This window comes from Macaca mulatta, chromosome 16 (assembly GCF_049350105.2).
Source record: "Macaca mulatta isolate MMU2019108-1 chromosome 16, T2T-MMU8v2.0, whole genome shotgun sequence".
Lineage (NCBI taxonomy): Eukaryota > Metazoa > Chordata > Mammalia > Primates > Cercopithecidae > Macaca > Macaca mulatta.
In genome coordinates this window covers 50,391,346-50,409,769 of record NC_133421.1, presented here as the reverse complement: position 1 = coordinate 50,409,769, position 18,424 = coordinate 50,391,346, and the positions used below count along the sequence as shown (strand labels likewise).

Genomic DNA, 18,424 nt, shown 5'->3' with positions numbered 1-18,424 from the left:
GGTGCATCCAAATATGTATTGTAGGCCAGGTGTGGTGGCTCATGCCCGTAATCCCAGCACTTTGGGAGGCTGAGATGGGTTGATCACCTGAGGTCAGGAGTTCAAGGCCACCCTGGCCAACATGGTGAAACCCCATCTCTACTAAAAATACAAAATTAGCCAGGATGGTGGTGCTCGTCTGTAATCCCAGCTACTTGGAAGGCTGAGGCAGGAGAATTACTTGAACCCGCTAGGCAGAGGTTGCAGTGAGCTGAGATCGCGCTCCAGCCTGGGCAACAAGAGCGCAACTCTGCCTCCAAAAACGAAAAACAAAAAAACCCCAAAACCCACAAATACTCATTGTATACTCTTGGAAAGCCAATTTGCCAATTTCAAAATGTTTTGATAGTTATCATTAGACTAGAGATTTTCTGAATGAGAATATGTAGATACTAGAAAGAGAAAAGCATGTAATACATGAAATTCTGACTGTAACAATAAATTATACCAGTGAAAAGAAGGAAAGAGCCATTTAAAGAAATCCAGATAGCCAAACAGAAAACTTTCAGATGAACCTAGATTTTAAAATAATGTCTTGATTTTTTTCATTTGGGGAAAAAGGGCCGTTTTTGGAAATAGTTGCTCAGTAAGCTTAATATTGACTCCTAGTATATTCACAAAGGATAGCAGAGCAGCCTCTAACCAAGAATGGGTATATATTAGAAAAATAGGAACAGTAATTAATATCATCTGCACTGAATTATTTTTCCATCTTAAGTCTTAAAACCTATGTGTACTAAAAATCGCAAAATTTTGTTTCAAAATGCTTGAAACAAAAACCAAACAGGCTTCCTTTTTAAAAAGTATAAAGAATAAGGAGAGGTAGACCCAGTGTTTGGGATAGATGGTATAGTATTCACAGATGACAGAAAGAAAATGGAGCTTCTCAGTTATTATTTTGCTTTCCCTTTCTCTTCCATCAGGAAGAATGATTTTAAAACTGAAAATGCAAGAACAGGTCTGAATAAGAAGGAATTGATGACAAAGATGGATTAGGAAATAATGAGGGAAAACCCAACCACCATAAATGATTTTGTCTTGAGCATTTAGACATTATTTCTGTGGTGCTAAAAGTACTTGCAGATTTAGTGTCAGAGTCGTAGGTCATCTGTGAGAAATTATGCAGAATAGGTTATCAGAAAATGGTGAGAAAGGCAAATGTCTTGATTTTTTTCATTTAGTAAAAAGGGCGGGTTCTGGAAACAACTACCCAGTAAGCTTGACATTGATTACTAGGGAACTCTATTACTTATATAAACTTATTGAGAATGGTTTAAGGAAATTTAACAATGATTAATGAGTATGAATTTTAAAAGTTCACAATGAATATGTTATTTTTTGTTGTTGTTGTGTTTGGTTTTGGTTTTCTGAGACAGGATCTCACTCTGTCACCCGGGCTGGAGAGCAGTAGTGCAATCTCAGCTCACTGTAACCTCTGCCTCCCAGGTTCAAGCGATTCTCATGTCTCAGCCTTCTGAGTGACTGGGATTACCTGCGTGTTCCACCATGCCTGGCCGAATATGTCATTATAAGCCATTTCCTTTTCAGGACCATCCACATAATGGGTGCTCCGCAAGAATTTATTGAAAGTTAACCTAATGTCTTTTATTTTCAGCACAGTACTTAACAATACTGCATTTGATATCTTTGTGAATAAAAAAGTCGTCTGTAGATGACAGTACTGCTGATTATAGTTGCCAAATAGCCTACTCTAAAAAAGTATTAATTAATTGCTTAGTGTAGACTAGGTGAAGGTTTTACTAGTATTGTGCTGGACTTAGTTTTTTCTTGATAAACATTTTTAATAATGATATTGAATAAAAATATTGAAGTCATGATTACTTTTTCTGGAAAATATCTTAATATCTAATAGGTAGATTATTACAACCAAGCTTTATTTTATTTTTTTATTTTATTGTACTTTAAGTTCTAGGGTACATGTGCACAACGTGCAGGTTTTTTACATATGTATACATGTGCCATGTTGGTGTGCCGTACCCATTTACTCGTCATTTACATTAGGTATATCTCCTAATGCTATCCCTCCCCACTCTCCCCACCGACAACAGGCCCCAGTGTGTGATGTTCCCCTTCCTGTGTCCAAGTGTTCTCATTGTTCAATTCCTACCTATGAGTGAGAACATGTGGTGTTTGGTTTTTTGTCCTTGTGATATAGTTTGCTGAGAATGATGGTTTCCAGCTTCATCCATGTTCCTGCAAAAGACATGAACTCATCATTTTTTATGGCTGCGTAGTATTCCGTGGTGTATATGTGCCACATTTTCTTAATCCAGTCTATCATTGTTGGATGTTTGGGTTGATTCCAAGTCTTTGCTATTGTGAATAATGCCACAATAAACATACGTGTGCATGTGTCTTTATAGCAGCATGATTTATAATCCTTTGAGTATGCACCCAGTAATGGGATGGCTGGGTCAAATGGTATTTCTAGTTCTAGATCCCTGAGGAATTGTCACACTGTCTTCCACAATGGTTGAACAAGTTTACAGTCCCTCCAACAATGTAAAATTGTTCCTATTTCTCCACATCCTCTCCAGCACCTGGTGTTTCCTGACTTTTTAATGATCACCATTCTAACTGGTATGAGATGGTATCTCATTGTGGTTTTGATTTGTATTTCTCTGATGGCCGGTGATGATGAGCATTTTTTCATGTGTCTGTTGGCTGCATAAATGTCTTCTTTTGAAAAGTGTCTGTTCATATCCTTCGCCCACTTGTTGATGGGGTTGTTTGTTTTTTTCTTGTAAATTTGTTTGAGTTCATTGTAGATTCTGAATATTAGCCCTTTGTCAGATGAGTAGATTGCAAAAATTTTCTCCCATTCTGTAGGTTGCCTGTTCACTCTGATGGTAGTTTCTTTTGCTGTATAGAAGCTCTTTAGTTTAATTAGATCCCATTTGTCAATTTTGGCTTTTGTTGCCATTGCTTTTGGTGTCTTAGACATGAAGTCCTTGCCCATGCCTATGTCCTGAGTGGTATTGCCTAGGTTTTCTTCTAGGGTTTCAGGGTTTTTATGGTTTTCGGTCTAACATTTAAGTCTTTAATCCATCTTGAATTAATTTTTGTAAAAGGTGTAAGGAGGGGATCCAGTTTCAGCTCTCTACATATGGCTAGCCAGTTCTCCCAAAACCGTTTATTAAATAGGGAATCCTTTCCCCATTTCTTGTTTTTCTCAGGTTTGTCAAAGATCAGATGGTTGTAGATGTATGGTATTATTTCTGAGGGCTGTGTTCTGTTCCATTGGTCTATATCTCTGTTTTGGTACCAGCACCATGCTGTTTTGGTTACTGTAGCTTTGTAGTATAGTTTGAAGTCAGGTAATGTGTTGCCTCCAGCTTTGTTCTTTTGGCTTAGGATTGACTTGGCAATGTGGACTCTTTTGGTTCCATATGAACTTTAAAGTAATTTTTTCCAATTCTGTGAAGAATGTCATTGGTAGCTTGATGGGGATGGCATTGAATCTATAAATTACCTTGGGCAGTGTGGCCATTTTCATGATATTGATTCTTCCTATCCATGAGCATGGAATGTTCTTCCATTTGTTTGTATCCTCTTTTGTTTTGTTGAGCAGTGGTTTGTAGTTCTCCTTGAAGAGGTCCTTCACCATCCCTTGTAAGTTGGATTCCTAGGTATTTTATTCTCTTTGAAGCAATTGTGAATGGGAGTTCACTCATGATTTGGTTCTGTGTTTGTCTGTTATTGGTGTATAAGAATGCTTGTGATTTTTGCACATTGATTTTGTATCCTGAGACTTTGCTGAAGTTGCTTATCAGCTTAAGGAGATTTTGGGCTGAGACGATGGGGTTTTCTAGATACACAATCGTGTCATCTGCAAACAGGGACAATTTGACTTCCTCTTTTCCTAATTGAATTCCCTTTATTTCTTTCTCCTGCCTGATTGTCCTGGCCAGAACTGCCAACACTATGTTGAATAGGAGTGGTGAGAGAGGGCATCCCTGTCTTGTGCCAATTTTCAAAGGGAATGCTTCCATTTTTTGCCCATTCAGTATGATATTGGCTGTGGGTTTGTCATAAATAGCTCTTATTATTTTGAGATACATCCCATTAATACCTAATTTATTGAGAGTTTTTAGCATGAAGGGCTGTTGAATTTTGTCAAAGGCCTTTTCTGCATCTATTGAGATAATCATGTGGTTTTTGTCATTGGTTCTGTTTATATGCTGGATTACGTTTATTGATTTGCGTATGTTGAACCAGCCTGGCATCACAGGGATGAAGCCCACTTGATCATGGTAGATAAGCTTTTTGATGTGTTGCTGGATTCAGTTTGCCAGTATTTTATTGAGGATTTTTGCATCGATGTTCATCAGGGATATTGGTCTAAAATTCTCTTTTTTTGTTGTGTCTCTCCCAGGCTTTGGTATCAGGATGATGCTGGCCTCATAAAATGAGTTAGGGAGGATTCCCTCTTTTTCTATTGATTGCAGTAGTTTGAGAAGGAGTGGTACCAGCTCCTCCTTGTACCTCTGGTAGAATTCAGCTGTGAATCTGTCTGGTCCTGGACTTTTTTTGGTTGGTAGGCTGTTAATTATTGCGTCAATTTCAGAGCCTGTTATTGGTCTATTCAGAGATTCACCTTCTTCCTGGATTAGTCTTGGGAAGGGTGTGTGTGTTGAGGAATTTATCCATTTCTTCTAGATTTTCTAGTTTATTTGCGTAAAGGTGTTTATAGTGTTCTCTGATGGTAGTTTGTATTTCTGTGGGATTGGTGGTGTTATCCCCTTTATCATTTTTTATTGCATCTATTTGATTCTTCTCTCTTTTCTTCTTTATTAGTCTTGCTAGTGGTCTATCAATTTTGTTGATCTTTTCAAAAAACCAGCTCCTGGATTCATTGTTTTTTTTGGAAGGTTTTTTGTGTCTCTATCTCCTTCAGTTCTGCTCTGATCTTAGTTATTTCTTGCTTTCTGCTAGCTTTTGAAAGTGTTTGCTCTTGCTTCTCTAGTTCTTTTAATTGTGATGTTAGGGTGTCAATTTTAGATCTTTCCTGCTTTCTCTTGTGGGCATTTAGTGCTATAAATTTCCCTCTACACACTGCTTTAAATGTGTCCCAGAGATTCTGGTATATTGTGTCTTTGTTCTCATTGGTTTCAAAGAACGTCTTTATTTCTGCCTTCATTTCGTTATTTACCCAGTAGTCATTCAGGAGCAGGTAAAACCAAACTTTAAAATGACTAACAGATTAGAACCATGGGCAAAAATCAACAGGGTATACATTTGAAAGGATATATTTTATATCCTGTGTTTGGGATGTACAATAGCAAATACATGTGGTAGAGATCTGAAATTATTAGATCATCACAAACTTAATATGAACTTATAGCTATGGCTCTGTTTAAAAAATTTGTTTTAGGCCGGGTGCGGTGGCTCATGCCTGTAATCCCAGCACTTCGGGAGGCTGGGCGGGCAGATCACGAGGTCAGGAGATTGAGACCATCCTGGCTAACATGGTGAAACCCTGTCTCTACTAAAAATACAAAAAATTAGCTGGGTGTGGTGACAGGCACCTGTAGTCCCAGCTACTCAGGAGGCTGAGGCAGGAGAATGGCGTGAACCCGGGAGGCAGAGCTTGCAATGAGCCCAGATTACGCCACTGCACTCCAACCTGGGCAACAGAGTGAGACTCCGTCTCAAAAAAAAAATTAAATTAAATTTAAAAAGTATTTTGAGGCCGGATGTGGTGGCTCACGCCTGTAATCCTAGCACTTTGGGAGGCCAAGGTGGGCGGATTGCTTAAGCACTGGAGTTCAAGACCAGCCTGGGCAACACGGCGAAACCCTGTCTCTACTAAAACACAAAAAATTAGCCAGGCGTGGTGGTATGTGCCTGTAGTCCTAGCTACTCGGGAGGCTGAGGCAGGAGAATTGCTTGAACCTGGGAGATGGAGGTTGCAGTGCGCAGAGATCGTGCCATCGCACTCCAGCCTGGGCAACAGAGTGAGTCTCCGTCTCCAAAAAGAAAAAAGCATTTTAAGGTACTATTGAACAATTTATAATTTTCAGCCACTTTCAATTAATATTTCTCTACTATTTTTATAAAAGTTTGGAAAAAAATTATGGAGTACAGAAAAGAGTACACTTGACATTGGCTGTGAAGGATGGGTGGGGCAGGATTAGGATAAGTAGGGAGACTGGTGAGAGTATTTCAGCTAAGGGGAGTCAAAAAGAATCACTTCTTGAAGTAGAGGAGTGTGATTCAGAAAAAAATTATTTCCTCTTTTGCTGAATGCTGATCATGATTATAGAATTTTTTTTAGAAAAAGATGACTTGAAAAATAGAAATAAAACCTTTTAAAGAAATTTTCGTCATATCTATATAAAATCCTACCATGTTCAAGGAATGCCTCTCACTTCATATCTTATTTAAACACACAGGTTTCCCTATTTGGATCCACCTAATGAGAGACTTATTTTAGAAGCTCTTAAACAACTTTACCAGTGTGATGCTATTGACAGGTAAAAAAAAAAAAAAAGAAAAACGCATAACCAAAATAGATATTGATCTCTTTTTAAACAGGGCTCTAAATACCTTTCTCTATCAGTAGAAAATAATTTGTTTACATTGAATGGATTGTTTTACTTGAAGTTAGAATTTGTCGTTAGTCTTTCATCACAATTCTGATTGAAAAACTAGCCTGGCGCGGTGGCTCACGCCTGTAATCCCAGCACTTTGGGAGGCTGAGGTGGGTGGATCATGAGGTCGGGAGATTGAGACCATCCTGGCTAACATGGTGAAGCCCTGTCTCTACTAAAAATACAAAAACAGTATTAGCTGGGTATGGTTGCGGGCGCCTGTAGTCCCAGCTACTTGGGAGGCTGAGGCGGGAGAATGGTGTGAACCTGGGAGGCGGAGCTTGCAGTGAGCCAAGATCGTGCCACTGCACTCCAGCCTGGGTGGCAGAGCGAGACTTCGTCTAAAAAAAACAAAAAAAGAGAGAGAAAAACTACAAGATAAAACCCCTTTTGTTTAATAAATATTGGTATTGTTTAACAAGTAATTTCTGAGTACCATTTTAGTGCCAGGCATTATGCTAGATACATAAAAATGATAAAGGAGCCAGAGTCCTTGTTTTTATGTTTGTGTGATGGGGTAAAGTTTGATATTAATAATTATTATTCTCTTGGATGTGTGTGGTGGCTCACGCCTGTAATTCCAGCACTTTGGGAGGACAAGGCGGGCAGATTGCTTGAGTACAATTGTTCGAGACCTGTCTGGGAAATAGTAAAACCCATCTCCACTGTAAATACAAAAATCAGACGGTCGTGGTGGCACACACCAGTAGTTCCAGCTACTCAGGAAGCTGAGGTGGGAGGATCACTTGAGCTTCGGAGGTGGGGGTTGCAGTGAGTTGAGGAGATTGCGCCATTGCACTCCAGCCTGAGGGACAGAGCAAGACCTTGTCTCCAAAAAAAAAAAAAAAAAAAAAAAAGGTAAAATAAAATAAAAAATACAATTATTATTCTGTCATGTCTTCAAAGACATTTTCTTTCTTTCTTTTTTTTTTTTTTTTTTTGAGACGGAGTCTTGCTCTGTCACCCAGGCTGGAGTGCAGTGGCCGGATCTCAGCTCACTGCAAGCTCCGCCTCCCGGGTTTATGCCGTTCTCCTGCCTCAGCCTCCCGAGTAGCTGGGACTACAGGCGCCCGCCACCTCGCCCGGCTAGTTTTTCTGTATTTTTTAGTAGAGACGGGGTTTCACCGTGTTAGCCGGGATCGTCTCTCGATCTCCTGACCTCGTGATCCGCCCGTCTCGGCCTCCCAAAGTGCTGGGATTACAGGCTTGAGCCACCGCGCCCGGCCTTTTTTTTTTTTTTTTTGAGACAGAGTTTTGCTCTTGTTGTCCAGGCTGGCCTGGAGTACAATGGTGCAATCTCAGCTCACTGCAGTCTCCGCCTCCCAGGTTCAAGCAATTCTCCTGCCTCAGCTCCCAAGGAGCTGGGGTTATAAGCATGTACCACCATGCCCTGGTAATTTTTTTATATTTTGGTAGAGACAGGGTTTCACCATATTGGTCAGGCTGGTCTCGAACTCCTGACCTCAAGTGATCCACCTACCTCAGCCTCCCAAAGTGCTAGGATTACTGGTGTCAGCCACTGCACTGGGCCCTTCTATGCTTTTGTAACATGTTTGTATCTTTTATTATATTCGTTTATTCTGCCTCATTGCTTACTGGATGTATTATAACTTTTGACAGTAGGGATTTATCTTCGTGTTTCTCTTAGCAGTAACCACAGTATTTAATTTTTTTTGGTTTTTTTTTTTTCGTTTGTTTTTTGTTTTTTGAGATGGAGCCTGGCTTTGTCATTCAGGCTGGAGTGCAGGGGCACGATCTCAGCTCACTGCAACTCCTGCCTCCCAGGTTTGAGTGATTCTCCTGCCTCAGCCTCCCAAGTAGCAGGGACTACAAGTGCATGCCACCACACCCAGCTAATTTTTGTGTTTTTAATAGAAATGGGGTTTTGCCATGTTGGCCAGGCTGGTCTTGAACTCCTGACCTCAGGTGATCCACCTGCCTCAGCTTCCCAAAGTGCTAGGATTATAGGCATGAGCCACCACGGTTGGCCTAATTTTCTTAAATTGAATTGAACTTCTGGAGGTGATTGGAGGTAATGTAAATTATATTTGATTTATTCTGAATGATGAATGTTACATTTGAACTCTCCCAATGTAGAAAGACTTAAAAACTTTTTCTTTGTATTAAGGAGTGGCCATGTCACCAGATTGGGTTTGTCTATGGTGGAGTTTCCTTTGCCTCCACATCTGACATGTGCAGTAATAAAAGCTGCTTCCCTGGATTGTGAAGATCTACTACTTCCAATAGCAGCAATGTTGTCTGTGGAAAACGTCTTCATTAGACCTGGTAAGATGTTTATTTTAAGTTGTGTTTTTTAAAATTAATAAACTTGGCCGGGCACGGTGGCTCACGCCTGTAATCCCAGCACTTTGGGAGGGCAAGGAGGGTGGATTGCTTGAGGTCAGGAGTTGGAAGACCAGCATGACCAACATGGTGAAACCCCATCTCTACTAAAAAAGGAAAAATACAATTTAAAAAATTACTAGAGTTAATTTTTTTTTTTTTTAATTTTTTTTTTTTTTGAGACGGAGTCTCGCTCTGCCGCCCAGGCTGGAGTACAGTGGCCGGATCTCAGCTCACTGCAAGCTCCGCCTCCCGGGTTCACGCCATTCTCCTGTCTTAGCCTCCCGAGTAGCTGGGACTACAGGCGCCCGCCACCTTGCCCGGCTAGTTTTTTGTATTTTTAGTAGAGACGGGGTTTCACCGTGTTAGCCAGGATGGTCTCGATCTCCTGACCTCGTGATCTGCCCGTCTTGGCCTCCCAAAGTGCTGGGATTACAGGCTTGAGCCACCACGCCCGGCCTTGGAGTTTATTTTTTAGAGAATTTTTAAGTTTACAGAAAAATTGAGTAGAAAGTACAGAGGGTTCACATTCATCCCCTCAACCTCCCACAGCAATTTATCCTATTAACAGCTTTCATTTGTATGACACATAAGTTGCAATTGGTGAGCCAATATTGACACCTTATTATTAACTAAAGGGATCACTGTTTGTGCTATATGGTTTTAGCTGGGATTACAGGCATGTGCCGTTATGCCTGGCTAATTTTGTATTTTTAGTAAAGACGTAGTTTCTCCATGTTAGTCAGGCTGGTCTCGAACTCCTGACCTCAGGTGATCTGCCCACCTTGGCCTCCCAAAGTGCTGGGATTACAGGCATGAGCCAGCACGCCCAGCCGGGTTGTTTTCTTATTGTTAAGAGGTCTTTGCATATTTTAAATAGTTCTTTAACAGATATCTTTTGTAAATATGTTCTCCTAGTCTGTGGTTTATCTTCTTTTTTTTTTTTTTCCTCTCAGTCGCCCAGGCTGGAGTGCAGTGACGCGATCTCGGCTAACTGCAAGCTCCGCCTCCCTGGTTCATGCCATTCTCCTGCCTCAGCCTCCCAAGGAGCTGGGACTACAGGTGCCCACCGCCACGCCTGGCTAATTTTTTGCATTTTTAGTAGAGACGGGGTTTTACCGTGTTAGCCAGGATGGTCTCGATCTCCTGACCTCGTGATCTGCCCACCTCGGCCTCCTAAAGTGCTGGGATTACAGGCGTGAGCCACCGCGCCCAGCCTGGTTTATCTTCTAATTGTTTTGACATTGCCTTTTGCAGTGCAGAAGTTTTTATTTTCGATGAAGTATACCTTATCAATTATTTCTTTCATAGATTGTGTCTTTATTGTTGTTTCTAAAAAAGTCATTGTCATACCCAAAGTCATCTAGATTTTCTCTTCTATTGTCTTTTAGTATTTGGGTGTACAGTTGTTGCGGTACCATTTGTTCAAAACACTATCCTTTTTCTGTTGAAATGCCTTCACTTCTTTGTTAAATATCAGCTGACGGTGCTTATATGGGTCTGTTTCTGGGCTCTGTATCTTGTTCCATTTATCTGATTGTTCTTCCACCAATACCACACTGTTTTGGTTATTGGAGCTTTATAGTAACTCTTGAAGTTTTGTTCTTCCTCTTCAAAATTGTTTAGGCCATTCTGGGTCTTTTTCATATAAACTTCAGTCTATTGAAATTCACAAAATAACTTGCTGGGATTTTTTTTTTTTTTTGAGACAGAGTGTCTCTCTGTCACCCAAGCTGGAGTGCAGTGGCCTGATCTGGGCTCACTGCAAGCTCCGCCTCCTGGGTTCATGCCATTCTCTCGCCTCAGCCTCCTGAGTAGCTGGAACTACAGGTGACCGCCACAACGCCTGGCTAAGTTTTTGTATTTTTAGTAGAGACAGGGTTTCACCGTGTTAGCCAGGATGGTCTCAATCTCCTGACCTTGTGATCCACCTGCCTTGGCCTCCCAAAGTGCTGGGATTACAGGCATGAGCCACTGCGCCCGGCCCTTGCTGGGATTTTAATTGGGATTGTGTTGTAATTAAGATAGATCAAGTCGGGCCAGGCGCGGTGGCTCAAGCCTGTAATCCCAGCACTTTGGGAAGCCGAGACGGGTGGATCACGAGGCCAGGAGATCGAGACCATCCTGGCTAACCCGGTGAAACCCCGTCTCTACTAAAAAATACAAAAAATTAGCTGGGCGAGGTGGCGGGCGCCTGTAGTCCCAGCTACTCGGGAGGCTGAGGCAGGAGAATGGCGTAAACCCAGGAGGCGGAGCTTGCAGTGAGCTGAGATCCAGCCACTGCACTCCAGCCTGGGTGACAGAGCGAGACTCCGTCTCAAAAAAAAAAAAAAAAAAAAAGATCAAGTTGCGAAGAAATGACATCTTGACAGTATTGTCTTCCTATCCATGTACATGGAATATCTCTTCATTTATTTAGACTGCCAGTAATTCACTGAGCATTTGCTGAGGGTTTACCATGCCTTAGTCCTAGGACAGAAAACTAAGGATAAACAAGTTTTGTTGTTGTTGTTTTTGAGACGGAGTTTCACTCTTGTTGCCCAGGCTGCAGTGCAATGGTGTGATCTCAACTCACTGCAACCTCCTCCTCCCAGGTTCAAGTGAGTCTCCTGCCTCAGCCTCCCAAGTGCTGGGATTACAGGCATGCACCACCATGCCCGGCTAATTTTTGTATTTTTAGTAGAGATGGGGTTTCACCGTGTTGGTCAGGCTGGTCTCGAACTCCTGACCTCAGGTGATCCGCCCACCTCGGCCATGGGATTACAGGCATGAGCCACCACGCCCAGCCCGGATAAACAAGTTTTATATTTTGTTATCCTTTAAGTTAGTTTTTTGGCACAAAGAATATATAATGTTCCTGGCCGAGAGTTAATTTCCTTTCATTAGTAAAGGAAGGTAGTGCTTTTATAGGACATTAGTAATATACTAATCTTTTTTTTTTTTTTTGTAGGATCAAAAGAAAAAGGTAGTTTAGCCCTTGCATCCTTAGAGTATTCTTTTGAAGTTTCCATGTCTTTAAACTTCTGCTTCTTTCTTTTCTTGGTGTGTCAGTATAGGACACAATTTAATTTGACATATGTTAGATTTGTTTTCATGCAGTGGAATAATTTTTTCTTTCAAGGAGCTTCCAAGTGAACAGGATACCTTGTCTGCAGGCAGACAATAGAATGTGTTAGCTCACTGGCTTTATCCCTTTGTAGGCTGGAAGTATCGGTTCCGGATTAATTTATTATTGCCATGATTATAATGGAGGATACATTTTTCTATAAAAATAATCAGTGTACTATTTCAAATAGATTGCAATCTTTTTTTTTTTTTTTAATTTAAAACATTTTTAAATTTTATTGAGATAAGGTCTCACTGTGTTGCCCAGGCTGGAATGCAGTGGCCTGATCTTGGCTCATTGCAACCTCTGCCTCCCAGGCTCAAGTGATCCTCCCACCTCAGCCTCGCGAGCAGCTGGGACCACAGGTGCTTGCTACTATGCCTGACTAATTTTTTGTATTTTTGTAGAGATGGGGTTTCACTCTGTTGCCCAGGCTGGTCTCGAACTCCTAAGCTCAAGTGACCCACCAGCCTTGGCCTTGTAAAGTGCTGGGATTACAGGCGTGAGCCATTGCACCCAGCAGTTGCAGTCTGAAGTGTCAGAATTTTAATTCTAGTAATACTCCTAATTGCAATTTTTTGTTCTAACAAAATGCTGTGTAAAAATAAGTAATATTAACTGGTTTTCATGAGGTAGTATCAGAGCTAAAAATACCAGTGGGCACAGTGGTATCCCAGCTCCTTGGGAGACTGAGGTGGGATGATTGCTTGAGCCCACAAAATCAGGGCCAGCCTGGGCAACCCCATCTCTAATAAGAAATCAAAAAATAGGCCAGGTGTGCTGGCTCACACTTGTAATCCCAGCACTTTGGGAGGCTGAGGCAGGTGGATCACCTGAGGTCAGGAGTTTGAGACCAGCCTGGCTGACATGGTGAAACCCTGTCTCTACTAAAAATATAAAAATTAGCCAGGCGTGGCGTGCACCTGTGTTCCCAGCTACTGGGGAGGCTGAGGCAGGAGAATTGCTTGAATCCAGGAGACGGAGGTTGCAGTGAGCCGAGATCATGGCACTGCACTCCAGCCTGGGTGACAGAGTGAGACTCCATCCCCAAAAAGAAAGACGGGGGGGGGGGATAGAGAGGGGGAGAGAGAGAGAGACAGAGACAGAGAAACAGAAAGAGATAGGCTAAAATATTTCAAAATCTATTACAGAGTATTGAAGTATTGAGTGCAGGGTTCTGTCCAGCTCCACTACTACCTAATTATCTGACCATGGCCCTAGCTTTTCTGGATTTCATTTTTCATTTGTAAAACCAAGAAGTTGGATTAAGGTGACCTACTCTAATAGTCTTTTAAGGCTAGAAAAAGAAAAATGTTTTTTCCATGTTGGAATATTTAAATAGATAAAATCAGTCTGGTGTTAGCCTTTTTTGGGTGACATTTATTCTTATATAATTTCAAATAAGAATAGCAAAGGAATTCCTTTATACCTTCTATGCAGTTTCAGCAATTTTTAACATTTTACCCCCTTTGCTTTATTATTCTGTCTCCCTCTATATATGTATATATAAATGGATTTTTTCTTTTTCTGAATCATTTAAGAATAAATTGGAAGCATTGTGCTCCCTTACCACAAAACATTTACATCTATATTAGGCAAGAACAAGGGCAATCTCTCATTTAACCATAGTACCTTAATCAGAATTAAGAAATGGTTTTGTTTTGTTTGAGAGAGAGTCTCACTCTGTTGCTCAGGCGTGAGTGCAGTGGTGGGATCATGGCTCACTGTAGTCTTGACCTCCTGGGCTCAAGCAATTCTCCCACCTCAGCCTCCTTAGTAGCTGGGACCACATGCATATGCTACCCTGCCTGGCTAATTTTTTAAATTTTTTTTGTAGAGATGAGGTCTCGTCTTGTTGCCCAGGTTGGTCTCAAACTCCTAGGCCCAAGCAGTCCTTCTGCTTTGGTCTCCCAAAGTGCTGAGTTTACAGGTATAAGCCACTATGCACAGCCTAAAGTTTGGAAATTTAACATTGATACAATACTACTATACAATATATATATACAAGATATAAAATACAATATTGTATCCATATTGAAATTGTCCATTTTCCCTAGAATCTAGAGAAAGTAGTTTGAGAAATGGTAAGTTATAGTACTGTGAAAAACAACCCTATATAACTACAGTTTGATATTTGTTTACAGTTAATTTTAGGTAAAATTTGCATATAGTGAAATGCATAAATTTTATGTGTATAATTCAATGAATTCTGTAAAATGCTTATACCCATATAACCCAAGCCCTATCACTATATAGAACATTTTTATCACTCTAGCAAGTTCCCTCAGTGCCACTTCTTAGTCAGGTATCACTCTACCTACCTTTGGTTAAACACTTTTCTTATTTTTTTCTGATTAGTTTGCCTCTTCTGAAACTTCATATAAATAGATTTTTTTTTTTTTTTTTGAGACAGAGTCTTGCTCTGTCATCCAGTCTGGAGTGCAGTTGCACAATCTCGGCTCACTGCAACCTTCACTTCCAGGGTTCAAGCAGTTGTCCTGCCTCAGCCTCTTGAGTAGCTGGGATTACAGGCACCCGACACCATGGCTGGCTAATTTTTGTATTTTCAGTAGAGACGATGTTTCGCTGTGTTGGCTAGGCTGGTCTCGAACTCCTGACCTCAGGTGATCCGTCAGCGTCGGCCTCAGCCTCCCAAAGTGCGGGGATTACAGGTGTGAGCCGCCGTGCCCAGCCCAAAACTTCATATAAATAGAATTATACACTCTCCTTTCTTGTGTGTGACTTCTTTTGGTCAACATAATGTATGTTAGGTTTATTCATACTGTTGTATGTATGAATACTTTATTGTTTTTATTGTTGACTAGTATTCCACTTTATGAATATACAGTTGTGCATTATCCTGTTGATGGACATTTGAATTGTTTCTTGTTTAGTTCTATTTTTGAGTAAAGTTGTTTTGAACATTCTTGCACAAAAATTTTGTAGGTGTTTATTTTCATTTCTCTTAGATAAGGTAAATACCTAAGAAAGAAATTTGCTGTGCCATTGAGTAGGTATATGTGAACCTTTAAGAAACTGCCAACCTTTTCCCTAAATAGTTGTACCATTTAAAAATCCCATCAGCAGTGTTTGAGAGTACAGCTTGCACTAAACACCCTTCTAAACATTTGGTATTGCCAGTCACTTTTATTTTACACATTCTATTATGTACCTCTTTGTGGTTTTAATTTGCATTTTCCTGATAACTAATAATGTTGAGCACTTTTTCATGTGCTTATTGGCCATTTATCTGTCTTCCTTTGTGATGTGTCTGTTAGAATATTTTGCCCATGTCTTTTTGAAACGGAGTCTCACTGTGTCGCCCAGGCTGGAGTGCAGTGGCATGATTTTGGCTCACTGCAACCTCTGCCTCCCGGGTTCAAGCAATTCTCCTTCCTCAGCCTCCCAAGTAGCTGGGATTACAGGCTTGCATCCCCATGCCTGGCTAATTTTTGTAATTTTAGTAGAGATGAGGTTTCGCCATGTTGGCCAGGCTGGTCTCAAACTCCTGACCTCAGGTGATCCTCCTGCCTTGGCGTCCCAAAGTGCTGGGATTACAGGTGTGAGCCACCATGCCCAGCCCCTTGTCTTAAATTAAAAAAAAAAACTTTAATTCATGGATTCTTTCTTCTGCCAGCCCAAATCTACTGTTGAGTCCCTTTATGGCAGTTTTCATTTTGTTTTTTGTCCTTGTCAACTCCAGTGGTCAGTGATTCATCGGAGGTTGTACCTAAGCCTTTTAATTTAAGCCAGTGATGTTTTCACCTTTTACTGTTGAATCTGTGTTTGTGGTTCGGAGACTACATTTGTGGTTGAGGGAGCTGATAAATTTGTACTGTGTTCAGCTAAAGAGTAGAGGCTCAGATGTTCTCTCTCTATTTACTTCTCAGAAGGCTTAGCTTTGGGCATGAGAACAGTCTTCTAGAACACCAGGAAGACTATGCTCTTAGCAGGTCTCTCTTTCCTTCACCGATTTCTCCATTGAATTTTTGACTGATCTGTCTCTATTGGTGTTACAGCAAGTTGTTAGTCACCAGTGATTGCTAGCTGCTGGCTCTTTTGTTTTTGACAGTGCCCAGGGCATAAATTGCTCCGTAGTCTTGATCCAAATAAAGTTGGGCACCTCGGCAGGGGCAAGATATTGCCAGTCTTTGATAATCCTTTCCCCATCCTTTCCTGGAAACAATCTCTGTGCTATGAAGCAGGAGGTGGAGAGGGTGGTGGTTAATGGGGGCCTGTTATTCACTGGCTATCCTATCTGGGTCCTCCCTAAATAGCAGAAGCTTGGGGTTGGGGAGTTAGGAGCTGATACTGCGGCTCACTTTGCATCTTCCTCAGCACAAAGCCTTGTGAGATGCAATCTCTGGATGTTCACTGGTTGCAAACATACAAACCTGGAATAGCTCTAGGAAACTGGGAGTAGTGGGAACTACCACTGAGCTGCTGAATCCAGTGGAACAACTCTTCTGCAACACAGAGCTGTGGGGAATAGAGGACTGCATAAGCTGTCATTAGCTATTACACTTTGATCTTCCCTACCGAGTAGCATTTAGGAGTCAGGGAAAAGTTGCCGCTTTCAGGCTGCCCTGAAGGCTCTTGCATAGCCCTTCCACACACACAGCTGTGGAGGGTGGGGCCATCTTCCTACTGTCCTTACCGAATTCCATAGATTAGGCTTGTCTTAAGCTTTTTAATCAATCTCCAGAGACTTTGAATGATTGTCTTTGGTAATTTTGACTAGTTTAATAGATGTCTCTCTAGAAAAGAAGTTTTACCTAACTCGTCACACTACCATTCCCAATACAGTTGACCCTTGAACACACAGGTTTGAACTGTGGAGGTTTACTTATTTGTAGATTTTTTCTTTCTTTTTTTTTTTGAGACAGAATTTTGCTCTTGTTTCCCAGGTTGGAGTGCAATGGCACAATCTCAACTCACTGCAACTTCCGCCTCCCAGGTTCAGGTGATTCTCCTGCATCAGCCTCCCGAGTAGCTGAGATTACAGACATCCACCACCATGCCCGGCTAATTTTGTATTTTTAGTAGAGATGCGGTTTCTCCATGTTGGTCAGACTGGTCTCAAACTTCCAACCTCAGGTGATCCTCCTGCCTTGGCCTCCCATAGTGCTGGGATTACAAGTGTGAGCCACGTGCCCGGCCAGTTTTTTCAATAAATATACTGGAAAAGTTTTCGGAGATTTGTGACACTTTGAAAAAACTCACAGATGAACTCCATAGCCTGGAAATATCAAAAAAATTAAGAAAACATATGTCATGAAAACATAAAATATGTGTAGGAAATGCTGCGGGATAATTAAGGAATCAGAGAGACTGAGGGGTTGAGGAGGACTTACTTAATTATTTAGGTGCACTGACTCAGTTGGATTAACATCCAAAGGACCGAGCCCTGAACAAAGAGTCAAGCTACCTTTTAAGCATTTCGTGGGGTGGGGGGAGATCTGTGCAGGGGGAGGCATATTATAGAAGCGAGAAACAAAGACAGTTATTTAATTAAGACATGCATTACTTTATTTCTTACTTTTCAAGGAATAACATGTTTTACGACTTGAGATTATCTGTCTAGTGACCTTACAGCTGCACAGCTGGAGAAACGGAGTCTTCACAATGCCTGGGAATGGGAAAGATAAGGCTCACTAGCCACAGAGAGAAAAACAATCAGTTAATTTTAAAGGACTCCATCTCTTTCTCTTCCTCAGGGGGAAGTAGGTTTTCTTACATACAACTGAGTTTTTGCTTATACAGTCTTTAATTTCTTTTAATTCCTAGTCCAGTACTAGTCTATTTTATAATTTACTACCATAAAATATATACAAATCTATTATAAAAAGTTAAAATTTATCAAAAATGCATGCAAACACAGACTGCATGGTGCCGTGATTCTAGGGATTCCAGGAGGCACTGACTCATAGGTAGGCTTGCCTCCTAGTGTTGAGAGCCAGGATGGGGTTGATGCTGGAGTCTAGTGCAGTTTGATTTTTGGCATGATATCTTCTGGGGGACGGCAGTTAGGTGCTTGAAATGAAATATTTTGGGTTAAAAATTAGTATCCCTGGCTGGCGTGTTGGCTCAAGCCTGTAATCCCAGCACTCTGGGAGGCTGGGGTGGGCGAATCACCTGAGGTCAGGAGTTGTAGGCCAACCTGGCCAATATTGTGAAACCCCATCTCTACTAAAAAATTTAAAAATTATTTGGGTGTGGGGGTGTGTGCCTGTAGTCCCAGCCGCTTGGGAGGCTGAGACAGGAGAGTTGCTTGAACTTGGGAGGTGGATGTTGCAGTGAGCCAAGATTGCACCACTGCACT

At 41.3% G+C, this 18,424-nt stretch overlaps 1 protein-coding gene across 11 annotated transcripts in view; it reads left to right on the top strand.

The window, feature by feature from the left end:
* DHX40 (DEAH-box helicase 40) overlaps positions 1–18,424 on the top strand; it is a 45,276-nt gene that overhangs the window by 15,397 nt on the left and 11,455 nt on the right. For 6 of the 11 annotated variants that reach the window (XM_077970875.1, XM_077970876.1, XM_015119977.3 and 3 more), the window contains 2 exons: positions 6,456–6,536; positions 8,782–8,939. In XM_077970875.1, the coding sequence (XP_077827001.1) occupies positions 6,456–6,536; positions 8,782–8,939 (239 nt within the window). The remainder of the gene's footprint in view (positions 1–6,455; positions 6,537–8,781; positions 8,940–18,424) is intronic. The other 5 variants (XM_077970878.1, XM_077970880.1, XM_077970874.1 and 2 more) reach the window with 1 other exon arrangement.